The 23,205-nt window shown below is 42.5% G+C and overlaps 1 protein-coding gene across 2 annotated transcripts; it reads left to right on the top strand.

The window, feature by feature from the left end:
- The first annotated feature begins 1,617 nt into the window (after positions 1 to 1,617).
- On the top strand, positions 1,618 to 15,139 carry galm (galactose mutarotase). Of its 2 annotated transcripts, none has more exons than XM_085427194.1 (9): positions 1,618 to 1,694; positions 2,603 to 2,789; positions 3,660 to 3,814; positions 4,862 to 4,975; positions 5,114 to 5,206; positions 6,823 to 6,904; positions 11,612 to 11,762; positions 11,878 to 12,052; positions 14,811 to 15,139. In XM_085427194.1, the coding sequence occupies exons 2-9, from the start codon at positions 2,603 to 2,605 to the stop codon at positions 14,886 to 14,888; spliced, it is 1,035 nt and encodes a 344-aa protein (XP_085283320.1). In that variant the 5' UTR covers positions 1,618 to 1,694; the 3' UTR covers positions 14,889 to 15,139. The 2 variants fall into 2 exon arrangements, with proteins under 2 accessions (XP_085283320.1, XP_085283321.1); XM_085427195.1 differs by having other exon boundaries at positions 1,662 to 1,765.
- Positions 15,140 to 23,205: the final 8,066 nt, after the last annotated feature.

Genomic DNA, 23,205 nt, shown 5'->3' with positions numbered 1-23,205 from the left:
AGATATACCATGCTACCACTAGAGCCACACTCACCCCGAACAGAGCAGACGTGTTCTGTTGTGCTCTGTTTGGGTGATGGCACTATGAGGTTTTTAAGATATTGATTATTCAAGACTTTGTAACTGAGGAGAAAGATTTTAAATTCAGTTCTGGATTTAACAGCATTTTTTTAAGGGGGAAAAACTCTCTACAAAAAACTGTTGTGTAGCTTTCATTTCCGTGTATTTTTGTGGATGTTTTATGTTAAATAAATAGTATTTACATTACAATTCTCAGAAAGTACTGTTATTATTCAAATGTTATTGGATAATTTAATGTGAGAAATTGACTGTGCCTTTTGCTCTGTGACAGCCGGGATAGGCTCCAGCCCCCACCCCACCCAAGTGGAACAAAATGGACTGACTTTAACCTCAGAATTCTGCCTTCAATGTCAGAATTCTGACTTTTTATTCATAGTTCTGACTATTTTCTCAGAATTCTGGCTTTAACCTCAGAATTCTGCCTTCAATGTGAGAATTCTGACTCAGAGCCACCCGTTTTCACTCCTTGGCTCATGTGATTAGGTAGAGGATCATGGTAAATGGTAAATAGCCTGTATTTATATAGCGCTTTACTAGTCCCTAAGGACCCCAAAGCGCTTTACATATCCAGTCATCCACCCATTCACACACTGGGGTGGGGATACTCCCACTGGGTTTAAATCTGGGACTGTCCACCATTTGACCTTAGAACTCAAGAAGCTTCTCGGATGAGAGGTGAAACGTCTTCATGCAACTTAAAGAAGTCCAGCTCCTTAAAGCTCCTTAAACTATGATGACCTGGATGACTGAGAAACTTCACAGACACGGCACCTTGTTTGGTTTCCCCATGTGCTCGACGTGCTCGTCATTACACCACTGTAAACTGTCCGGGTCTTCTTTGCGTCCTCCAGAGTGCTGAGGTTAATTGAAATATAGCTACAATTATACATATTTTTCTTACCTTTAAAGGTGTCAAGGAGTAAACTGGTGGAGATGTTTTCAGTCATCAACATGTGTGCATAAGCAGATGATAATGAAATCAATAAAGACTAACATTATCATCAATAAGTAACTTTTTGAAAAATACCTCATTAAGGCTTATTTTTAACCTGAATATTTAAAACAGCTTAGGCTGCTGCCCCCGCGACCCGGCCTCGGATAAAGCGGATGAAGATGAATGGATATTTAAAACAAACTAAACAATATATAAATGTAAAAAGTCAGTGCTGAAAAATTCCTCTGTGGAAAAATTATTCCATTTTTTTTAATTGGCACCCGAATGCCATCATTTGGGTTTTAGCACATAAATACAGCGCTTTGCTACGTTAGTCCTGTTTTTTTTCTTACATTTTGTGGGCATCAGCTGTGTTATTAACAAACATATCAGCTGGAACTGATATTACAGGCAGTTTGTGAGTAAAGTCGACACAGAGACTAGCTTTTCAGTCTTCTCAGTAATACTTCTTCTGTTATATACACGCCATTAATGAGCGACTGTTTACGTGCACGCGTTAAAAAAATCTATATTATACTAAAAAACATAGTTTTTGCCCGCCACGTGGGCGTGCCCAGTAGCTTTGACGTCACCCATTGCGCGTCTGCGTCATCAGTAACGGAAGCAGGAAAACACGACCAGGTCCAAAGTCTAGTAATGAGTGCGTGAAGTATTCAAGGTAAGAACGCGCGGGTGTACTGCTGCTGCTCGGAGCGTGTCGTGCTGAATAACTGCTGACTGTAAAGAGAGGTTGAGCGTCATATCCTGTATACGCTAAACTGAGCAAACTTGTTGTGCCAGAACGCGATTGTCTGCCAAAAACTGATTTCCAATGTTTCCGTGTATTTTTCACGTGTAATATCATCACGTATGTTGGTAAATAGACTTCGGTGAACAGCGTTTACAAAGAGGTTACATGTAGAATTAAAAATGATCTGTTTGTCAAGTGTCTTTACAACTCTGTGTTATTGTACTTTATAACCAATCCGCTCCTTTATCCCCACTTCAAATACTTTTACAGAACTATCGTAATATTTGCTGCCAGCGCTGCTCTTACAAAAGACATTGTTAATGTTAATGAGATTTGTTTTTTTACTGCAGAAATAAAGGTTATATAAAAGTCACTGCTGTTACTGTTACACGAATGTTGTTGTGGCTCCAGACTTTATGTCATCCATGAGGGATGCAGTTGACATATGTTTCACATATTATAGCCCAACACGTTACTTATAGCACTTTAAATACGAACAATCCGTTTTTGGTAAATACCGGAAATCAGTTTTTTGCAGACAGTCACTTTTTGGCTCAACACCGGTTTTACTATCTGTGTTGGTGTGTATGTAAGAGACACGTGGGAATACTGTAAGCTGGTATTTTGACTCTTTTGCGCACAGTCCAGTGAGCATTAATAGGCTTCACACAGATGTTCGTAGCCTCTGTACAAACTGCTGACTCTATTGTGAGCTAGAACAAGATATATTGAGCCTGTGGGAATGTAAGAGCTGACCAAACTTATTTGAGTTAAATGTGAAGTAACATTTTAACCATTATTTTAAGCTTATGTTCTGTTCCTGTGCTCGTTCCAAGATGACTCAGGTAAGCCATCATCCATGGGGAGAGTGGCCTGGCCAGGGCGCCGTGGACCTGTGGGTTGTCCAGTCTCCTCAGGTGAAGGTGGAAGTCCTAACCTTAGGTGCCATTATCAGATCAGTGAGCTACAGAGGGAACGATGGACAAATGGAGGATGTAGTCCTTGGCTATGATAACCTGGAAGGTAGGAGGGAAAGTAACTTGTGTTGTTATCTGCACATAAACCGGTTTAATTGTATAAAAAGCAATGAGATGATTAAAGTGGTTAATTTAAGCACAAACTCCTGAAAGTGATGTCTGTTGTTCAGGTTCTCTAGTGCAGGCAGACGTGATCGTGGGTTGTTTTTTGCTTCACATGAATCTGAACATCAGGCGACGGCTAAAGTGAAGCTCATGCAGTAGACTTTCTGTGTCTTTTCCCACCCCTGGAAACACCCATTATTTGTTTAGTAAAGAGATGATTGTCACTAATATATTGGATTGGTGATGCGCTCACTGATCTTAACCTCTTACAACGCCCAGCAGTGTTTTTCAGAAACGTGCACATTATATTCCTGATACTTATTGTGTCACTAGCAGTACGGCCTGCAGCTCTGTCTCACCGCCACTTTCCAGTGTGTCAAGTGTTTAGTTTTTCCTTTGTCTCTTTTAACACTAATGGTACTTGTAATAAACTGCCATGTAACAAAGATTCACAAAGAAAATAGCGGCCATTATAAGTCTTCTCTATAAATATACGAAAGCTGAAACATCATCACTTGTCTTGATTTCGAGGACTCCAGTTTTTTTTCAACATTGCATGCTGCACATCGCTGCACCTCTCATCACAGATCCAGCTAACACGTCTGCATGAAATAGGCAAGAGTGCACCAGTCTGGTCCTTATTCTGGTCCCCAGTTTTCACGGCTGAGTCCAGTACAGAATCAAGTTCTTCAGGAATTTTCAGTACTGGGTGGGAATCGAACTTGTGACTCCCGCCCCAAAAGTGTGTAGTCTTACCACTACAATATCCAGCTTCCATATATCAATAAGAAGTATTATGCTTTGTTGTCAGGTTATGTATCAGATAAGCGGTACCTGGGCGCTGTGGTGGGCCGTGTGGCAAACAGGATTGCAAAGGGACGTTTTGTCCTTGAGGGAAAGGAGTACCAGCTGGATCTTAACAATGGACCAAATGCGCTGCATGGAGGCCTGCGAGGCTTCAACAAGGTGAGGTCTGGTTAATATTAGTTTGTGCTCCAATCTTAACATGGAGCACAATTTGTGGAAAACTGTATAAATGATGTGTTTTCCCTCTGTGTACATGTTTCACCAATCACAGCTAAGTGTTTGACCATTATTTGTAATGTGTGACAATTTGTGCACACAGTGCAGAGCAGCTACCTGAACACGACTCCCACAGGCATCAATTATCCTGCTAACAATTTTAAGCTTTACTCCGTACGACTCTGGATACTGTAGCTCCTGTGAAAAAACCCTTAAATCAGAAGTACTGGACTCCGTGGTATAATTGTAAAACATGTAGCCTAAAGCAGATGACTCGTAGGCTGGAGAGGAAATGGTGTGTCACAAATGTAGAAGATCATCATCATTTGGAGAAATAGTTTGTTGCTTTATAGGAAAGCCCTCCGTAAAGCCAGAACATCTTACTATTCATCACTGATTGAAGAAAATAAGAAGGTTTCTCTGCAGCTCTGTAGCCAGGCTGACAAACAGTCAGAGCTCTGTTGAGCCAACCATCCCTTTAACGTTAACTAGTAATGACTTCATGAACTTCTTCACAAATTCTCATGTCTTTTAGACCCCAATCCTACAAGACTGCTCAAAGAAGTCCTGCCATAATTCTTCAACTAGTTTTGTTTTTTAAGGGGCTTCCTTCTCTGGGTTTAGACTAAAATGACCGACACAGGCTTTTAACACTAAACTACTGTACAGAGCTCTTCTTAGGCTTTTGGCATTGCCGATTCTGTTCTTCATGTTGATGAGTTCCTTCTGGCTCCACCTGTAATTTGAACAAATGAAAGAATGGCTGAAAAGAAGACTGGACACACTGCCCTTTTTTACATGTGTAATCCACGCCACAGGAAAACCCTCACACATCAAAAACAGCAGGGTTGGTCTCACAGAGTGAAATATACACCCATCACTTCACAACACCTACTTGTTGGCAGCTGTAGATTGAATTTTACTGAGCTCTGTAAGCTGCACTTTATGTATCCTGTGTACTCCACGATTCATGTGTGTTTGCTTCTGCAGGCTATCTGGCTTGCTGCAGCAGTGGAAGGTGGTGTGCAGCTGAGTCTTACCAGTCCAGATGGAGACCAGGGTTATCCTGGTGAAGTTCAGGTCTCTGTCTCCTACACACTGCAGGTAGACACATCTGGTTATGAATTCATACTACTGCATCCCAAATTTCCTTTTGGCAGAGCTAATTCGACGTTGCTGTTTAGTGATACTCAGACATTTGTTTTGCCAGCACAGATATTGAGTTTGAACTTGTTTGCTCAGGGGGAAGAACTAACTGTTGAATACCAAGCACAGGCTAACAAAACTACCCCCATCAACCTCACCAACCATTCCTACTTCAACCTGGCCGGACAGGTAAGTGACATGGACACGTTTCTGGGTGCCTCTGCACAGTGGTGTTTGTGTGGTTGGCACTGCTAGTCTCCTGGCTTACAAAACAATATTTTGCCCACTAGGAAGTGTGGTTTCAGTGTGTTGCCTCTGCTATGAACGGGCAGTCCTCTAAACTCCTTGCCCACATCCACACTCTGATTATTGGTCCACAGGTGTAACGACAGTAACACAATCAGAATCAGAGACTTTATTTATCCCCAAGGGGCAGTTAAGATACAACAGAGCAGCATGACGTTGAAGCTAAGGACAGGGCGTAAGCAGGCAATAAGAGTGAGATAATAAATACACAGAATATACACAGTTTTAAAATTACAAAGCTGTTAAATTAAAGTGACTGAATAAATAACTGTAAGTGAATAAAGTGTGGGCAGTATAAAAAGAGTGTAGAGTAGTTTATGTTTCTGGTGTGGGAAATGGTCTTATTGGAGTTAGAAAGCAGAGCTGCTTAAGGGGACAAAGGTGGCGCTCCTCAGCGGAGGCGTCGCCCAGAGGGCAGCCACTGAAATGCGGGGTGAAGAATGTGAGAGGGGTCGTTGATGATCAGGCTGCCTGTCTGAGGGCCTGTTGCTGAAAACCTGAGCCAGAGTTCTGACAGGCCAATGACTGTAGAGCACACTGATGCAGTGCGCTGCAGTCTGTTCCTGTATGAAGGCTGAGGGAGTGGAACCAGCAGCTGATGGAGAAGGTCATGATGCTTTCCAGGAAGGCGTAGGAAAAAGTCATCATGATGGCTGTGCTGACTCCAAAGGAGTTGAGTTTCCTGAGGAGGTGTAGCCGTTGGTGGCACCTCCTGAGAATCTCCTCTGTGTTAGCAGAGAATCTCAGGAGGTTGTCAAAGATGGTTCCCAGGTATTTGTACTCCTCAACCACCTCCACTGGCTTCCCATGGATGGTGGTGGTGACTGAAGCAGCCAGTCCATGTCTTTGGTTTTGCTCACGTTCAGTTCGAGTTTGGAGCCGTCACACCACCCTACAAACTCCTGCACAGCGGGCCCGTGGTGTTGTGAGTGCCTGACAGCAGTGACAGGAGAACAGTGGAGGTGGAACGGAGACCGGAAAGAGAGTCGTTGACCCGAACTTTCTGAGTCCTGTTGGTTAAAAAGTCCAATATCCACAGTAACGACACGGGGAAAGGTTAAACTGCAACATCTGCTACGAGGCACCATCACTTTTACTTCTTCACGATGTACAGATATAACAATGAAAACATATGAGCTCCGTCTTTAATACAACCCAACCTCCCATCTAGCTTCCTGTTTACTGATGACATCATTTCCTTTTACATACTATATGGATTTAAAGGTGATTCCAATGAGAAATCTAAAATAGCATTCTGCCCTAAATTAACTTAAACTCGTGATATCAAACACTGATACTCTCAGTCAGTTTTTCACAATTTTATTTCGTAAACTGTTAAAGGAGGAGGCAGGCCTATTTTGGCAGGATGTTCTGGTATTAGTGAGTGTTGGTTGAGTCTCAGACAGATCAACCCCTTCCTCCTCACATCAAGATGAGTAACGTGGCTATATGTATGGAGAGGATGACAGATGATCTGAAAAATCTTATCTGTGCTCCAGGGTGTAGCAGATATCTACGACCATCAGGTGTCCATCACTGCACAGTCGTACCTGCCTGTGGATGACACATCAATTCCTACAGGTAAAGATTTACTTCAATCCTCTTTAACTGCAAAAGTCAATGGAATGAAGTGGTTTATTTAACAGATGTCAAATATAAAACTGAATGATATAATAGGAAAATTCTCATTAAATAAGCAAATAGAATTAATCAATCTGTCAAAAGCATACAAGCATATTGGTAGTCTCTGACAGTTTGGTGCTTCAAATCACTTCAGTTACACTGTCTCGGGAACAAGACTGCAGACTTTATAATCAGTTAAAGTACATATCCATTTGACTCTTTAGCTCCCCTCTCAGTCCTTGAGCTTCTCATGTTCTCCTGGCGTTCCACGTATGCCCTGCCCGTTAGCATCTCGCTCCCTGGTTCAAGGTTCAAGGTTCTTTATTTGTCACATGCATAGTTATACAAGTATAACACACAGTGAAAAGTAACCTGACACGCTCCTCTACATGTGCAGGGGGGGGGGTAGAGGAAGAACATTATATATATATATATATATATATATATATACATTGGGTGAATGTGCAGTAGTAGCAGCAAGCAGGTGAATTCTGTACATTAATATGAATAGACATCTGACTATTTTACAGGATAGACAATATAAACATATTTAAAATTAAAGGAATTTGAAATGTACATTATGTGCTGTTACGTGCTCGACTCAGGGACATCTTTGCACAGTATCTGGGGTCTTTCCTGTGGTAGATCCCAGCCTCTGCTGATTTGGGGGAAAGGGCTTGTTCCTGTGCCTCCAGGGTTGTTCTCTATACTGTCAGCTTTCAGCTCTGTCCAGCCATTTACAGGATTTCAGGATATCAGCAACTTCTTTTTCTAGTGGGATTGTTGTAAAGCAGTGATTCCAGTATGTGTTTTTATTAGTGGGAGGCGTGTCAAACTCCAGTCCTCCTGAAACTTTTCCACGTGTCCCTGCTGCAACACACTTGAATACAAGTAGGTCATTAGTAGAGATGGACCGATCGATATTACGTATCGGTATCGGTCCGACGTAAATTACTGGATCGGATATCGGAGAGAAATAAAAAATGTAATCCAATCCATTAAATATCAGAAAAGCACCTCACAAAACTTCAAAACTTGCAACACGGCGTAACTCGCCTCATAACTGTAGCACGTCGCAGCAGTGTGCATCACGTGATAGAGCGGCTGTGAGTATTTGTAGCCTCGCTACCAAACCGGCATTTCATCTCCGACAAAGTTATCCCAGAGAGAAGTAAAGCAAGTGTGTAAGTTCATCTCTGAGTGTTTGCAAAGCATTCCCACGTTAAGCTTAACAAGCGATATATGGAGCGACTGCCTCTCTCTCCGGCTGCTACTTCAATCATGAAACTGCTTAATGATCAGCTGATCGGCTTTTCTGTCGCGACTCCGTCTCTCTTCTTTGTTTTTGGCCCACTTTGCACCAGAAAGAGGAAACCAGCGGCTGAACAACAGCAGCACGTTTAAGCTTGATCAGCTGTTGTTAGAATGTATTTAATATTACTTTCTACTCGAGGATCTTTTTCTACAGCTGACGGCTGTAACTGTGCAGGGGCGGATCTAGCAAAGTTTAGCCAGGGGGGCCGATAGGGCATGAACAGGGAAAAGGGGGCACAAAGACATACTTTTCTTTCTTATTCTCATTTAAAATGTCTAGCTTTTAATAAATAATCCGAATCTTACACCCAAAGTTTTCATCTGATCTAAAATGTATAGAAGTCCATTACTGTATATAGTAACTGTTAAGTCTAATATACCCTAGTAAGCTATAGTATTTTTTCCTTTGGGAAGATACTATCTGTGCAGTCTGCAGTTCTGTTGAAGAAAGATGTTGAATCTATTTAATATTTCTTGAAAAATAATTTATTTCCGTGCATTTTTTTCACACTGCATCAAATTAAAGTTGATTATGTCGATTAAGCATCATGAGGTGGAGGGTGGGGGGTGGTTCCCTATTTTTTTATTTTTTTTGCTGGGAGTTTTAGAGCCCTATTAGTTAGGTTGCTTAATATTTCTGCTAAGTACTCTTTAAAACACCAGAATAGGAAGGATGGAGCAGGTTTAAGTTTATTAGATTGATCAGTTTTGCTGAACTATGAAATATTTTGGGTGCAGTGTATTTTTTACATACAGGTATAACAGAATAGCTTTAGTGTTGTTGTTGTTGTTTTTTAAAACTTGAGTATGAACTTATACAAAAAGCAGCAAGATATTAAAAAAACAGTTCCATTGATCAAAAAACACTATATCGAATTCATATCGGTATCGGCAGATATCCAAATTTATGATATCGGTATCGGACATAAAAAAGTGGTATCGTGCCATCTCTAGTCATTAGCGAGACTCTGTAGAACTTGACTGAATGCTGAAGGTGGCAGGTGTGTTGCAGCAGGGACACATGGAAAAGTTTCAGGACAGCAGCCCTCGAGGACTGGATATGGGCTCAAAATGTGGTCATAAATATTTTGTACTTGTAAAAAAGATTTGTATGTGTAAAAAGAATTTGTGTGTGCGTAAAAAAGATTTGTGTGGACTTAGCCAAAAAAAAAAGTATGAATTTTGACCCTATTTTTCTTCCTTTCATCTGATTGGTCAATGTCATGTCAATCACAAATGTAACAATCCAATCAGAGAACAGATGGGTTTGGCTGTCGAGGGGCGCTTTTTTTGAACTGCAGGTCTTTGAAGGGAATAAATGCTCTTTTACATGCCAACCCAGCGTTTTCCTTCATCACCACTAAGGAAAACAGTCTGTGGTCGTCCGAGTGTGGTGATTTTTGTGTCACAGGTCTACGTGTTTAATACAGGGACTTCCACAGCCTTTTCAACAGCGCTGCGGACCGCGGGGTGGGGGCGGGCAGTGTTTTGGAAATGACAGTCTTCATTACAAAGCTTTCTTCGTTATGAATTAGCATACATGTTTTTATTGAACATTTGAAGAACCAGCAAAAAAAACAAACTCTTGTAGAGGACATAAAGTCAGAGATAGAAACGACAAGGAGCAGGTGCATCTAGTAGAGGTAGAGCTGCTGCAAAAACCCACAGAGCTCAGCAGCCAGCGCAACAAATTCTGGATCCTTTGCTTTTAGTTAGCAGTTAGCATTAGCAGCACATCCTGCGTCCGATGTGAAAGGACCTTTATGCTGCGCGCACTGTGACTCACAGCAATGGTCCTGGGTCAGCCCTGACTTTGTGTTAAACTAATCCTAAAGTATTAATGGTATTTCTAACCACTGATATAGCACAACTTTTTCCTTTCAACAGCTGCTGAAAGTTAGGGGACCTAGCTGCTATCGGATATTTATATAGCGATCCTCCAAACTGTATCACCCTTCAAGGACCTGCAGTTCAAAAAAGCGCCCCTCCGGCAGCCAAACCCAGCTGTTCTCTGATTGGATTGTTACATTTGTGATTGACATGACATTGACCAATCAGATGAAAGGAAGAGAAATAGGGGTCAAAATTCGTACTTGTCACTTGCAGGGTTTTTTTTGGCTAAGTCCATGCACAAATCTTTTTTACGCACACACAAATTATTTTTACACATACAAATCCTGATTTACAAGTACAAAATATTTACGACCACATTTTGAGCCCATAACTGGAGTTCAACACCTGTGATTTAGTGTGAGACAGGCAGAAAATCTCGGCTGAAAACTTTCTCTTTAACCTGCCGCTGTGACCACAGTTTTCACCCTACAGTGATCATTTTACCCTCAAGATGTAGCTACATGTGTCGTTTTTTCAACGAGTCCTTCCTCAAAGCCCAGAGATGTGTAACTTTTGAACTGGAGCCATTTGGTTCAGTCATCCTCTGCTCCCGTTTACTCCCTGTTTAATTTTTCCAACCAGTTTTGGAAAGAAAGAAAAAGACATCAGTTTTGAACTCGCTCTCCTGACCTCAGTTCAGCATAGAGCTATGTGCTGAATGTTACTGACAGTAAAAGAACACTGTGCCTCTTTGTTAGGTACACTTTTGTTCAGTCTACAGCAACAAGCTATTTTGGTGCAGCGCTGCTCTCACAGACTGACAGAGAGAAAAGTGGGTCTTTTCTGATGTCCTGCCTCCCTCATTTGAGTTTCATTTGTGGATGGTTTCGTCTGTGTCTCACCATAGTGTGGCTCTCCATGTTTGTGGCACTCTCACAACTGACCCATCTGGTACATGCAAGTTTGAATTTTTACAATCCCACTGCAGTCTCTCCAGAAATGACAAATTCTAGTTATTTTCCTCTTTAGTATGCAGGTGCTTAACTATATAAACCAAACCCACCGTTCGTGAGCTCATGTGAAGGCCACATAATGTTTGGAGGCCTTTGATTGGCTCTTGGACTTGTTGTATGGCTGGCGTTCTATCACAGTAATTCAGAAACCTCCCAGAGGTCACTGTGGGGATGAGAATGACGAAGCTAAGATCCTGTGGGATTTTCAGATACAGACAAGCTCCTGATGGAAACCACTGGACAATGGTGATAAAGCAGAGGAACGTGCCTGTAGTGCGAGATGCAGCTAAGTACTAGGTACAGCAAAGATAGTGTGCAGAACGCTCACTAGCAAATGATTTAGTTTGCTAAACATGTTACTTATGGACTTTTTGTCATTTAATATATCTTAATGCTCCAGTAAATAACTCGTAACTGCAATAATTCACCTTTATAGAATCGATTGTGTGACATTAATTAACATTCCTGATACGAAGTCATGAATTAATTTGCTAAATACTAACAGGAGAGATCAGAGAGGTGAAAGACACACCCTTTGACCTCAGAGAACCAGTTCTCATTGGCCCTCGTCTGAAGGAACTTCAAGGCCCAGGGTTTGACCACAACTTCTGTTTGTCATCACCCGGAGGTCCATGGACAGAGAAACGCGCTGCCAGGTTTGACACAGAAGTCATTTTCTAAAACATACTGTAGACACATGTGACATCCACTGAAGTTAAGGAGGACAAATAAGTCTCATCTTAATTGTTTATTTATTTATTCATTTTAAAGAGTCTGTCACCCAGCAAGTGGGCGTGTCTTAGAGGTTTCTACTAACCAGCCAGGAGTCCAGTTCTACACTGCCAACTTCCTGGATGGCTCCATCGCAGGAAAGTGTGGTTGTAGGTACAGGAAGCACAGCTCCTTCTGTCTGGAGACGCAGAACTGGCCTGATGCTGTTAACCAGGTATGATGAATAGAAACTCAGTGTTGTGTTTTTTCTCTTGTAGATGGAAGTTAGCCTTCGGTCAAGTTCACTTCCTGGCCTTACATGGATAGGCATGTAACATATCCTTCACGTTAATCTGCAGAGCTCTCTAGAGACTCATCTGTCTGAGACTCTTTGATTGCTCCCATCTCCAGAATAGTTTTTAATTCCTTCACGCCTACTTTTCATTGACTTCTAAACTCTTGAATGCATTGTCACACTTTGGCAAGTCTATAGGTATATATATTATCTAGGTTTATGCCTCCTGGTAGGGTAGACAGCAAAATGCTGTTGTGGCATGCAAACATATGCTCTCTTGGATGGTATAAGTTGGTCATCACAAATGAGCAAAGTGTGATTGGCAATCTGGCACCTGAGGCCCCAACTTATCAGATACCAAAGTCATTCAGCAGGCTCCTCGGAGAAACGGGCTTTGCCTCTCCAAACTTTTAGGAGGTTGAAATCTGTGTTGCTACACCTCTGTCAGAGAAGACAAGCTCATAAGTATCACAGTCCATACATATCGTTGCTGTGCTTTTTGGAAGTCGAATTTCCCAGAGGAACCCACCCGAGGGATTAATAAAGTTCTATCTTATCTCTTATCTTATATAGTCACTTTTCCCTGATTGCATCCATTGTCATGTATGATCTTTCAAAGTCTTCCTCAGAACTCGACCAGACCGTATGTGTGGTACTGACAAACAGTCATCCAAACAGACGTAATTAACCATTAGTCTGCTCAGAATCTCCTTTGGGATTCCAGCTCTGAGGATAACCTGAAATAGTGTCCATGTAACTCCCTCTGCAGAAATGTTGTGAGGTTGCATTACTTTGGGATATTGATAATAGGGCTTTGGAGCGTGATGTCACAGGGGTGGGCGTGGAAAGGATTTTGGCCCGATCTGCCATTTTGGGGGTCAAAGTAAGGAGCCAAAGCATAGCCATGGTTCGTACTTGCTGTGTGCTCGGCTGCAATGTTCGATCTTACGACCGGCACGGGAATAAGTTTGGATTGTCTTTTTATGCTTTCCCAACCTGGAAGCAACATGAAGGAGCTCATGTATCGGATATTACCAAACGAAGGCGTCTAGCCTGGATAGCAGCCGTGAGACGAGCTGATATCAAGTTCTGTTACGTCTCCAGATATCAGCTGGTGTGCTCAAGACATTTTCATTCCGGTAAGTTCTAAATATGTTCACATCACACTTTATAGCTGAATAATATCATCGTCTCGGAAGTTATAGAAATTGCGATCAAACATCGAATGGAGTGACTTGATTGGTTGATGTAAAGACAATAAATGAAATGAGACAGGAAGGACACAAATTGGCGTTAATAATTTGCCCGATTATCAATGTGTTAATTTGCATGTACTTTACAATTACGGGCATATAATATGATAACGTTATTTTAGCAGTTAAATGATAAATGTGTAACATTAATTATGGTGGGGGGTGGAAAATGGCTATTTCACTCGGTGCACTCCAGCTGACTTACTTTGACGACGTACTCAGAGTTTGGCGGCTTGAAAATAGCCAAATCTTGCACCCAGCCATTTGTAAATTGGATGTGCGCCTCCAGTGACTTGTAATTACGAAACTGGTTCGCTGTGTAAGCGCTTACTCCACAAACAAGATACGTGAAGATATCGGGGTAGGACAGTGGCGGTAAGTCGTCTGGGTCTTTACTCCACTGCCGTATTTCATATGGGTCCAGATTTGCGATGCACTCTATTTTTTTCCAAGTACCGCTGCTTCGCCTCTGGACGCAATCGGTCTCTATACCGTCCGTTTTCTTTTGAGCTGCTTTTAAGCATGTTTCTTGTCGTCGTCGTTCCAACACAGTGTGTTTGTTTTGATTCGTAGACCCCGAAAATGGAGCTGCGCTCCCACAATGCAATGCGGCGTGACGTCAACTCCAAAGCCCTATGATAACATTAGCCCTGTGCACTACAGTTGTATGGCTCAATGAGGTCTGTACCCATATGGACAAAGAGCACCTCCATTGATGACAGAAGGTGCACAGATGCTTAAACTGACTGGCTGAAAAAACAAAACAAAAGAAACAACGGTGGCATTGAGGGTGGGCTAGACATTAGCAGCTCAGATACCTTGAACACCCGACCAGTGTGTTCATGATCTGGTTCATTGTTTTATCATATCCTATCTAACTGCCAATTTGGTATAATGACCTGCCTGGAAATTAATTTCCTGCTTTTATTTCACCAACAGCTGAGTAATATCTGATTGTAATTTCATGATTTATTCCGTCTGTCCTTAATCAATATGCTTATGTCTACATGGTGACCATTGTTTGTTTTTGTTTTTATTACCTGGTCAAAGACAAAGTGAAGACTGCTGCCACAACACTGGAAAGTATTCTTTGGGGTGTGTTATAGGAAGTTGCAGAGCCTTCTGTCACACCACTGATTCTTTCTATCTCTCATACTGACTGAGCACATCTCTGATGGCTGTGGTTGCACTTCTACACATTACCCCACCAGTCCATCAAACCCTGGCCAATACCCCAAATCAAACAGTATGCAAACACTCATTAACTGCTTACTGAACAGCAGTGAAAACAAGTTTCCTCGTTGCTGTTTGGTTGTTTGTTTGGTTAAACAGACTAATGAGAATTAAAATAGAGTGTGTGTGTGTGTGTGTGTGTGTGTGTGTGTGTGTGTGTGTGTGTGTGTGTGTGTGTGTGTGTGTGTGTGTGTGTGTGTGTGTGTATTCAGCCTTCATTTCCTGACTGCCTTCTGCGTCCTGGAGAGAACTACCATCACATAACTCGCTACACCTTCACAACTGTCTGATCTGACAGACAGAAAAGAAGAAAATTTCATCGTTTGCAGCAGATTGTTTCATTTCCTAAAAGTCTGCTTTTTTATTTTGAATATAATTTTTGTTAACATTTTACAATATTTTGTTAAGCTTGTTTTAGTTTGAGCATCACAGAACTGATGAGATAAAGAAAAAACCTTCATAGTTCAACATGACCAAACTGTTATAATTTGATTTATGATGATGTGCCATACTTGTCATATTAAACACAATATTGATCAAGCGATTTCTCTCGTGCTGGTGCTTTGTTTCAATGTGTTCTCTGAAGAGGCTGGCATCGTGGCTGGTTACTGCTGTCACCTCGCACCAAGAAGGTCCTGCGTTTAAATCCACTGGTAGGCTGGTCCCGTTCTGTATAGATGTATTAATGCATGCTCAATCATCCAGGTAAGGAAATCCCAGAAAGGTTGATTCTGTTCATCTGAATGTAGAGTTTTCAGTGAGAGAAACATTTCATCACTCATCCAGGTGACTTCTTCGGTCTCAGCTGACTGCAGGTTTCCAACCGTATAAACGTACAAACAGTAAACGGCACATTTGCATAATGACAGAAATCAGCACCAATAGCGAACAATGGGCTGTGAGGTCAGTTTCTTGATAATTGATATGCAAATTGTCATGGCCACCGATCAACAACAATTGATTAATGGCTATGAGTACCATTCACAGAGAGTAGGGGAATGGCTGCAATCATAGCATTGTAAGATGTACCCTTAGGCCCCCTCCTCCATTCCTCTTTCACATAAATGGCCTCCTTGACTCCACGCTCAAACCAGCGTTCCTCCATGTCCAGGATGTTACATCGTCATCCTTGAAAGAGTGTCCACTGGCCTGTAGGTGTAAATAGACTGCAGAGTCATTTGTATCTAACCGTTTTTCCCCACTCGGCGAGACACCTGCCGGGGATCAAACTCTTGTAACTGGTGATTCTGTTCTGAGACATGTGAAGCTAGAGACACCAGCAACCATAGTCAATTGTCTTCCAAAAGCCAGAGCAGGCGATGTTGAGGGAAATTTAAAACTGCTGGCTAAGGGTAAACGTAAATTATAATTCACGTCGGCAGTAATGACACCCGGTTACGCCAATCGGAGGTCACTAAAATCAATATTGAATCGGTGTGTAACTTTGCCAAAACAATGTGGGACTCTGTAGTTTTCTCTGGTCCCCTCCCCAATCAGACCAGGAGTGACATCTTTAGCCGCATGTTCTCCTTAAATTGCTGGCTGTCTGAGTGGTGTCCCAGAAACGATGTGGGCTTCATAGATAATTGGCAAACCTTCTGGAGGAAACCTGGTCTTGTTAGGAGAGACGGCATCCATCCCACTTTGGATGGAGCAGCTCTCATTTCTAGAAATATGGACAAATTTATTAAACCCCCCAAAATATGACTATCCAGAGTTGGGACCAGGAAGCAGAGTTGCAGTCTTACACGCCTCTCTGCAGCTTCTCTCCTCCTGCTACCCCCCCCCCCAAAAACCCATCTCCATAGAGACTGTGTCAGCTCCCAAACAGACAAAAAACAAACTAAAAACCATCAACAAACAACTTAAACATAAACAATTACAAAGAAAGAACAATAAAGAATCCACATCTGAACCAAAGAGTAAAACAGTGAAATGTGGATTATTAAATATTAGGTCTCTCTCCTCCAAGTCTCTGTTAGTACATGACTTAATAATTGATCAACAAATTGATTTACTCTGCCTTACAGAAACCTGGTTGCAGCAGGATGATTATGTTAGTTTAAATGAATCAACACCCCCGAGTCATTCTAACTACCAGAAACCTCGAAGCACAGGGCGAGGGGGAGGTGTGGCAGCAAGTTTTCACACCAGCCTATTAATTAATGAAAGACCAAGACAGACTTTTAATTCATTTGAAAGCCTGATGCTTAGCCTCGTCCACCCCAGGTGTAAAACTCAGAAACCAGTCTTACTTGTTATCATCTATCGTCCACCTGGGCCTTACACAGAGTTTCTGTCTGATTTCTCAGACTTTATATCTAATTTAGTTCTGAGCTCAGATAAAATAATTATTGTGGGTGATTTTAACATCCATGTAGATGCTAAAAATGACAGCCTCAACATGGCATTTAATCTGTTATTAGACTCAATTGGCATCTCTCAAAATGTAAAAGAACCCACCCACCACTTTAATCACACTCTAGATCTTGTTTTAACATATGGCATAGAAACTGAACATTTAACAGTGTTTCCTGAAAACCCTCTCCTGTCTGATCATTTCCTGATAACATTTACATTTACATATCAAACAAATATGTAAGACTGCTTTCTTCCATTTGCGCAACATCTCTAAAATTAGAAATATCCTGTCTCAGAGTGACGCTGAAAAACTAGTTCATGCATTTATTACTTCCAGGCTGGACGACTGTAATTCATTATTATCAGGAAGTCCTAAAACCTCCCTGAAAAGCCTTCAGCTAATCCAAAATGCTGCAGCAAGAGTCCTGACAGGGACTAGAACGAGAGAGCAGATTTCTCCTGTTTTGGCTTCCTGTTAAATCCAGAATTCAAAATCCTGCTCCTCACATACAAGGTCTTAAATAATCAGGCCCCTTTAATAGCAAGATGGTGGCACGCACAGACACAAGGCTCACTGCTTCTCACATTCAGTGCTTTGTTTTTTTGCTTTTTCTATGTGCATATGTGTGGATGTACAGGGAGTGCAGAATTATTAGGCAAATGAGTATTTTGTCCACATCATCCTCTTCATGCATGTTGTCTTACTCCAAGCTGTATAGGCTCGAAAGCCTACTACCAATTAAGCATATTAGGTGATGTGCATCTCTGTAATGAGAAGGGGTGTGGTCTAATGACATCAACACCCTATATCTGGTGTGCATAATTATTAGGCAACGTCCTTTCCTTTGGCAAAATGGGTCAAAAGAAGGACTTGACAGGCTCAGAAAAGTCAAAAGTAGTGAGATATCTTGCAGAGGGATGCAGCAGTCTCAAAATTGCAAAGCTTCTGAAGCGTGATCATCGAACAATCAAGCGTTTCATTCAAAATAGTCAACAGGGTCGCAAGAAGCGTGTGGAAAAACCAAGGCGCCAAATAACTGCCCATGAACTGAGAAAAGTCAAGCGTGCAGCTGCCAAGATGCCACTTGCCACCAGTTTGGCCATATTTCAGAGCTGCAACATCACTGGAGTGCCCAAAAGCACAAGGTGTGCAATACTCAGAGACATGGCCAAGGTAAGAAAGGCTGAAAGACGACCACCACTGAACAAGACACACAAGCTGAAACGTCAAGACTGGGCCAAGAAATATCTCAAGACTGGTTTTTCTAAGGTTTTATGGACTGATGAAATGAGAGTGAGTCTTGATGGGCCAGATGGATGGGCCCGTGGCTGGATTGGTAAAGGGCAGAGAGCTCCAGTCCCACTCAGACGCCAGCAAGGTGGAGGTGGAGTACTGGTTTGGGCTGGTATCATCAAAGATGAGCTTGTGGGGCCTGTTCGGGTTGAGGATGGAGTCAAGCTCAACTCCCAGTCCTACTGCCAGTTTCTGGAAGACACCTTCTTCAAGCAGTGGTACAGGAAGAAGTCTGCATCCTTCAAGAAAAACATGATTTTCATGCTGGACCAGTGTTGGGACTAATGCGTTATTAAGTAACGCGTTACAGTAACTACTTTATTATTGTGGTAACGAGCACGGTAACTAGTTATTATGCCAAAACCGGGAACGCGTTACTCGTTACTGGGATTTAGATAGGCTCGTTACTCGTTACTTCGTGTGGTGGCTGTCGCGGAGCTTCCACAGATTCAATAACATTAGCAAGTGGTGGAAGCCAGCAGGTGGATGAAGGAAAAGGGAGGCAAGAGGAGAGACCCGAAGCGGCCGCTGTCAGGTGAACTGAACTTCAGGTAAGAAGTTATGACCTGCAGTCCATCTGGGTCAGATATGAACCAAGTTTAGGTGGAGTTTATTTTCGTTATGCTGACTTTTTCGTACTGCGTGCTAGCTAGCATGACGGAGTTTCTATACAGCTGGGTGGTGCCATGTTACTGATGTTGAACTTTATTTTGTTCATAAGGTTAGTTAGTAGAGTTGCCAACCGTCCCGTAAAAAAACGGAATCGTCTCGTATTCAGAGAAAATATTACGTGTTTCTTATTGAGGTGAAAAGGAACAGTTTGTCCGGACTTCAGCTACAATGAAAAAGACACAAAGCTGGAGTTATTCTGTGTTTATGCTGCACAGCTGCCTCTTCTCCTTTCATTCTCTCCCCCTCCCTCTCCTGTTTCTACTTCAATCATGAAACTGATCAATGATCAGCTGATCAGCTTCTCTCTCTTGTTTGTTTATCGCCCACTTTGCGCCAGAAAGAGGAAACCAGCGGATGTCGCGCTAAACAACAGCAGCACGTTTAAGCTTGATCAGCTGTTGTTAGAATTTATTTAATATTAATTTCTAGTATCAGCTGATGTTTGCTGGAGTCACAGCTGTAAAGCTACTGGTCATGATGTCGGTTTGGATATGTGGTGAGAGGGAAACATGAAGATGAAACCAGGAGATGTCCTTACTGAATCATCAGAGCTGTGATGGAGAAACAGGTTTAGGTGACATGAATGAGTTGAAGGGAAGTTATGAACTGTTTCTGAGAGACAAATAACACCAGGATCCTTTTCTAAGTATCTGACAGCTGGTAACTGTGCAGGGGCGGCTCTAGCAAAGTGTTGCCAGGGGTCCATGTAGGGCATTAAAAGGGAAAGGGGGGCACAAGGAAACACTTTCTTATTCTCATTTAAAATGTCTCACGTTTAAAAAAAAAAAATTATCTGATGTGCAGACCAGCTGGCTGGAGTCTTCATTAAGATCTTCAACACTTCACTGCACCCCAACTGGTCGCAGCAGATGGCCGCCCCTCCCTGAGTCTGGTTCTGCCAGAGGTTTCTTCCTGTTAAAAGGGAGTTTTTCCTTCCCACTGTTGCCAAAGTGCTTGCTCATAGGGGGTCATATGATTGTTGGGTTTTTCTCTGTATCTATGAAGCCCCTTGAGGCGACTTATGTTGTGATTTGGCGCTATATAAATAAAATTGAATTGAATTGAATTGAATTCACTGTCCCAGTCCTGCATCCCGCCGTGCCTAAAGTCGGCCACAGTTGTCCCACTGCCAAAGCGGACCAACATTAGCAGCCTCAACGACTACCGACCAGTTGCTCTAACACCTGTTATAATGAAGTGCGTCGAGAAACTGGTCCGACGTCACATCATGTCCTGCCTGCCACCCACACTCGACCCGCTCCAGTTCACATACAGAGCTAACAGATCAACTGAAGATGCCATTGCTACAACGCTCCACACCACCATCTCTCACCTGGAACAACAGGGGCGTTGCACCAGGCTGCTCTTTGTTGACGTTAGGTCTGCTTTCAATACGATACTCCCGGACAGACTAATAGTCTGTCAATATACAATATACAATATCCACTAACTGCTGGATATTGGACTTCCTTTTACCACCTGCCGCTGGATCAGAGACTTCCTCTCAGACCGTGTACAGAGAGTTAGAGTGGGGCCTCAACTTCCCTCAGCCCTCAGCCTCAACACCGGCTCTCCACAAGGCTGTGTACTGAGTCCCCTACTGTACACTCTGTACACACGACTGTGTTAGTTCCCACCCAGACAACACAGTCAATAAGTCCACAGATGACACCACTGTGGTGGGGCTCATCTCTGGGGGAGACAAGACAGCATGCAGAGCTGAGGTTCAGAGGCTGTCAGATTGGTGTGCAGACAACAACCTGGACCTCAATACCACCAAAACAAAAGAACTGGTAGTTGACTTCAGAAGGAGGAAGTCTGAGCTGCAGCCTGTCAGCATTAACGGGGAGTGTGTGGAAAGGGTCTCCAGTTTCAAGTTCCTGGGTGTGCCCATAGAAACAGACCTCCAATGGAGCTCTAACAACCCTGTGGTTTTGAAGCAGGCCCAACAGCATCTCCAATTTCTGAGAATCCTCAGAAATACGGACCTGAAGAAGGAGCTGCTGATTGTCTTCTACAGCTGCTCCATTGAAAGTGTGCTGATATACTGCATCTGTGTGTGGTTCTCCAGCTGCACGAAGGCACACAAAAAGGCACTTTAGTCACTTTATCCATAGTCATTAATATGACCTAAAAAATCATTGGACATCCTCTTCCCTCCCTGAAGGACCTGTACAGCTAGCGCTGTTTCAATAGGGACAGCATCCTTAGGACTGTACACACCCCGGACACCAGATGTTTAATCTGCTGCCGTTTGGCAGATGTTCAGGCCGCTGAGGTCCCAGACAAACAGACTCTAGGACAGCTTTTACAACAGGGCAGTAGCCCTGATCAATGCAAACAGCTGACCTGATTGGCTACCTCCCTGGACTTTTTTTGGGGGGGTAATAACAATAATAAACAAACTTATTCTTCATTTTATTACTAAGTTAAGTTACTGTGTCGTGTCATGTTGTGTTGTACATAGTTCCGACGTGGGCAGGTTTTCCAATTTCATTGTACTATTGTACTATGTATGACTGCGCAATGACAACAAAGAGTTATCTTATCTTATCTTCTTATCTCAATGACCTTGTAGTACCATATCACCCTATTAGAGCACTTCGCTCTCGCTCTGCAGGCCTACTTGTTGTTCCTAGAGTATTTAAAAGTAGAATGGGAGGCAGAGCCTTCAGTTTTCAGGCCCCTCTTCTGTGGAACCAGCTTCCAGTTTGGATTCAGGAGACAGACACTATCTCTACTTTTAAGATTAGGCTCACATCGGCACTACGTACACTAGTACTCCTTTAGTTATGCTGCAATAGGTGTAGACTGCTGGGCGATTCCCATGATGCATTGTGTGTTTCTTCTTCAGTCACCTTTCTTACTCACTATGTGTTAACAGACCTCTCTGCATTGAATCATACTTGTTATTAACCGGTCGGAGGTTTCTTCCTGTTAAAAGGGAGTTTTTCCTTCCCACTGTCACCAAAGTGCTTGCTCATAGGGGGTCATATGAGTGTTGGGTTTTCCTCTGTATGTATTATTGTAGGGTCTACCTTACCACTGCCACAGAGACGCAGTGTTTAGAAAATGCTGACACATACAGGATCACTATGGGTTTTCGCTTAGGCAGCGGTTGTCCTTCTCTCCTGGAGCAGCTGGAGCTTACGTTTGGCGCCTTCCCAGCTTTGACAAATGTCCAGCTGGGATAACCACATATACTCAGGGCCTTCCTGATGTGATGTTCTTCTACCTCCCTGGCTGCTGTGTCACTGGGGATTGTGTTTGCTCGTCCTGATGACACCCAGTTTGTGCTCCAGTGGATGATGAGAGTCAACCTTAAATACTGACCCGTATGCGTAGGTTTACGGTACACATCAGCTTTTAAATGTCTCCCATTACTGATGGAAATCTCACAGTAAAAGCAACCACTGGTCTTTGATTAGTGGTTGCTGATTTGCATATTAATGATCAATATTAATGCATAATGCATATTTATAAGAATTTATTTTCTTCAATGGTTAAAATTTTACTTGTGAAGAAGTTCATGAAGTCATTACTAGTTAACGTTAACGTTATAGTTGGCTCAACAGAGCTCTGACTTTTTGTCAGCCTGGCTACAGTGCTGAAGAGAAACCTGGGGTTGTTCTTATTTTCTTTGAGAATTATACCACGGAGTCAGGTACTTCTGATTAGAGACCTTAGTTTTCACAGGAGCTACAGTATCCAGAGTCGTACGTAGTGAGGAGGTGAAATTATTAACAAGATGATCGACCTCTGTTGGAGTAGTGTTCAGATAGCTGCTCTGCTCTGTGTTGGTACAGGGCATTGAAGATGATAACAGTGGGTGGATTATATTCTTAAACTTAGTTACAGCGCTTTCAGAAAGACATCTACTGTGATAGAGTCTACTCTCCACTGCTGTGTAATCAATTATTGTAAATGTAAATGTTATCAGGAAATGATCAGACAGGAGAGGGTTTTCAGGAAACACTGTTAAATGTTCAGTTTCTATGCCATATGTTAAAACAAGATCTAGAGTGTGATTAAAGTGGTGGGTGGGTTCTTTTACATTTTGAGAGACGCCAATTGAGTCTAATAACAGATTAAATGCCATGTTGAGGCTGTCATTTTTAGCATCTACATGGATGTTAAAATCACCCACAATAATTATTTTATCTGAGCTCAGAACTAAATTAGATATAAAGTCTGAGAAATCAGACAGAAACTCTGTGTAAGGCCCAGGTGGACGATAGATGATAACAAGTAAGACTGGTTTCTGAGTTTTACAGCTGGGG

The sequence above is a fragment of the Rhamphochromis longiceps genome, linkage group LG13, assembly GCF_057381845.1.
Source record: "Rhamphochromis longiceps isolate RC_006_pf linkage group LG13, R_longiceps_female_GT1.1, whole genome shotgun sequence".
Lineage (NCBI taxonomy): Eukaryota > Metazoa > Chordata > Actinopteri > Cichliformes > Cichlidae > Rhamphochromis > Rhamphochromis longiceps.
Note: the sequence above shows the minus strand (reverse complement) of the source record. Positions and strands in the feature narration are given on the sequence as shown.

Excerpts from the sequence above, each read along its gene's own strand:
- galm (XM_085427194.1), top strand. The coding sequence starts at position 2,603 with ATGACTCAGGTAAGCCATCATCCATGGGGAGAGTGGCCTGGCCAGGGC. Across the intron at positions 6,905-11,611 it reads TGACACATCAATTCCTACAG|GAGAGATCAGAGAGGTGAAA; the intron begins GTAAAGATTTAC and ends AAATACTAACAG. Across the intron at positions 12,053-14,810 it reads GGCCTGATGCTGTTAACCAG|CCTTCATTTCCTGACTGCCT; the intron begins GTATGATGAATA and ends GTGTGTATTCAG.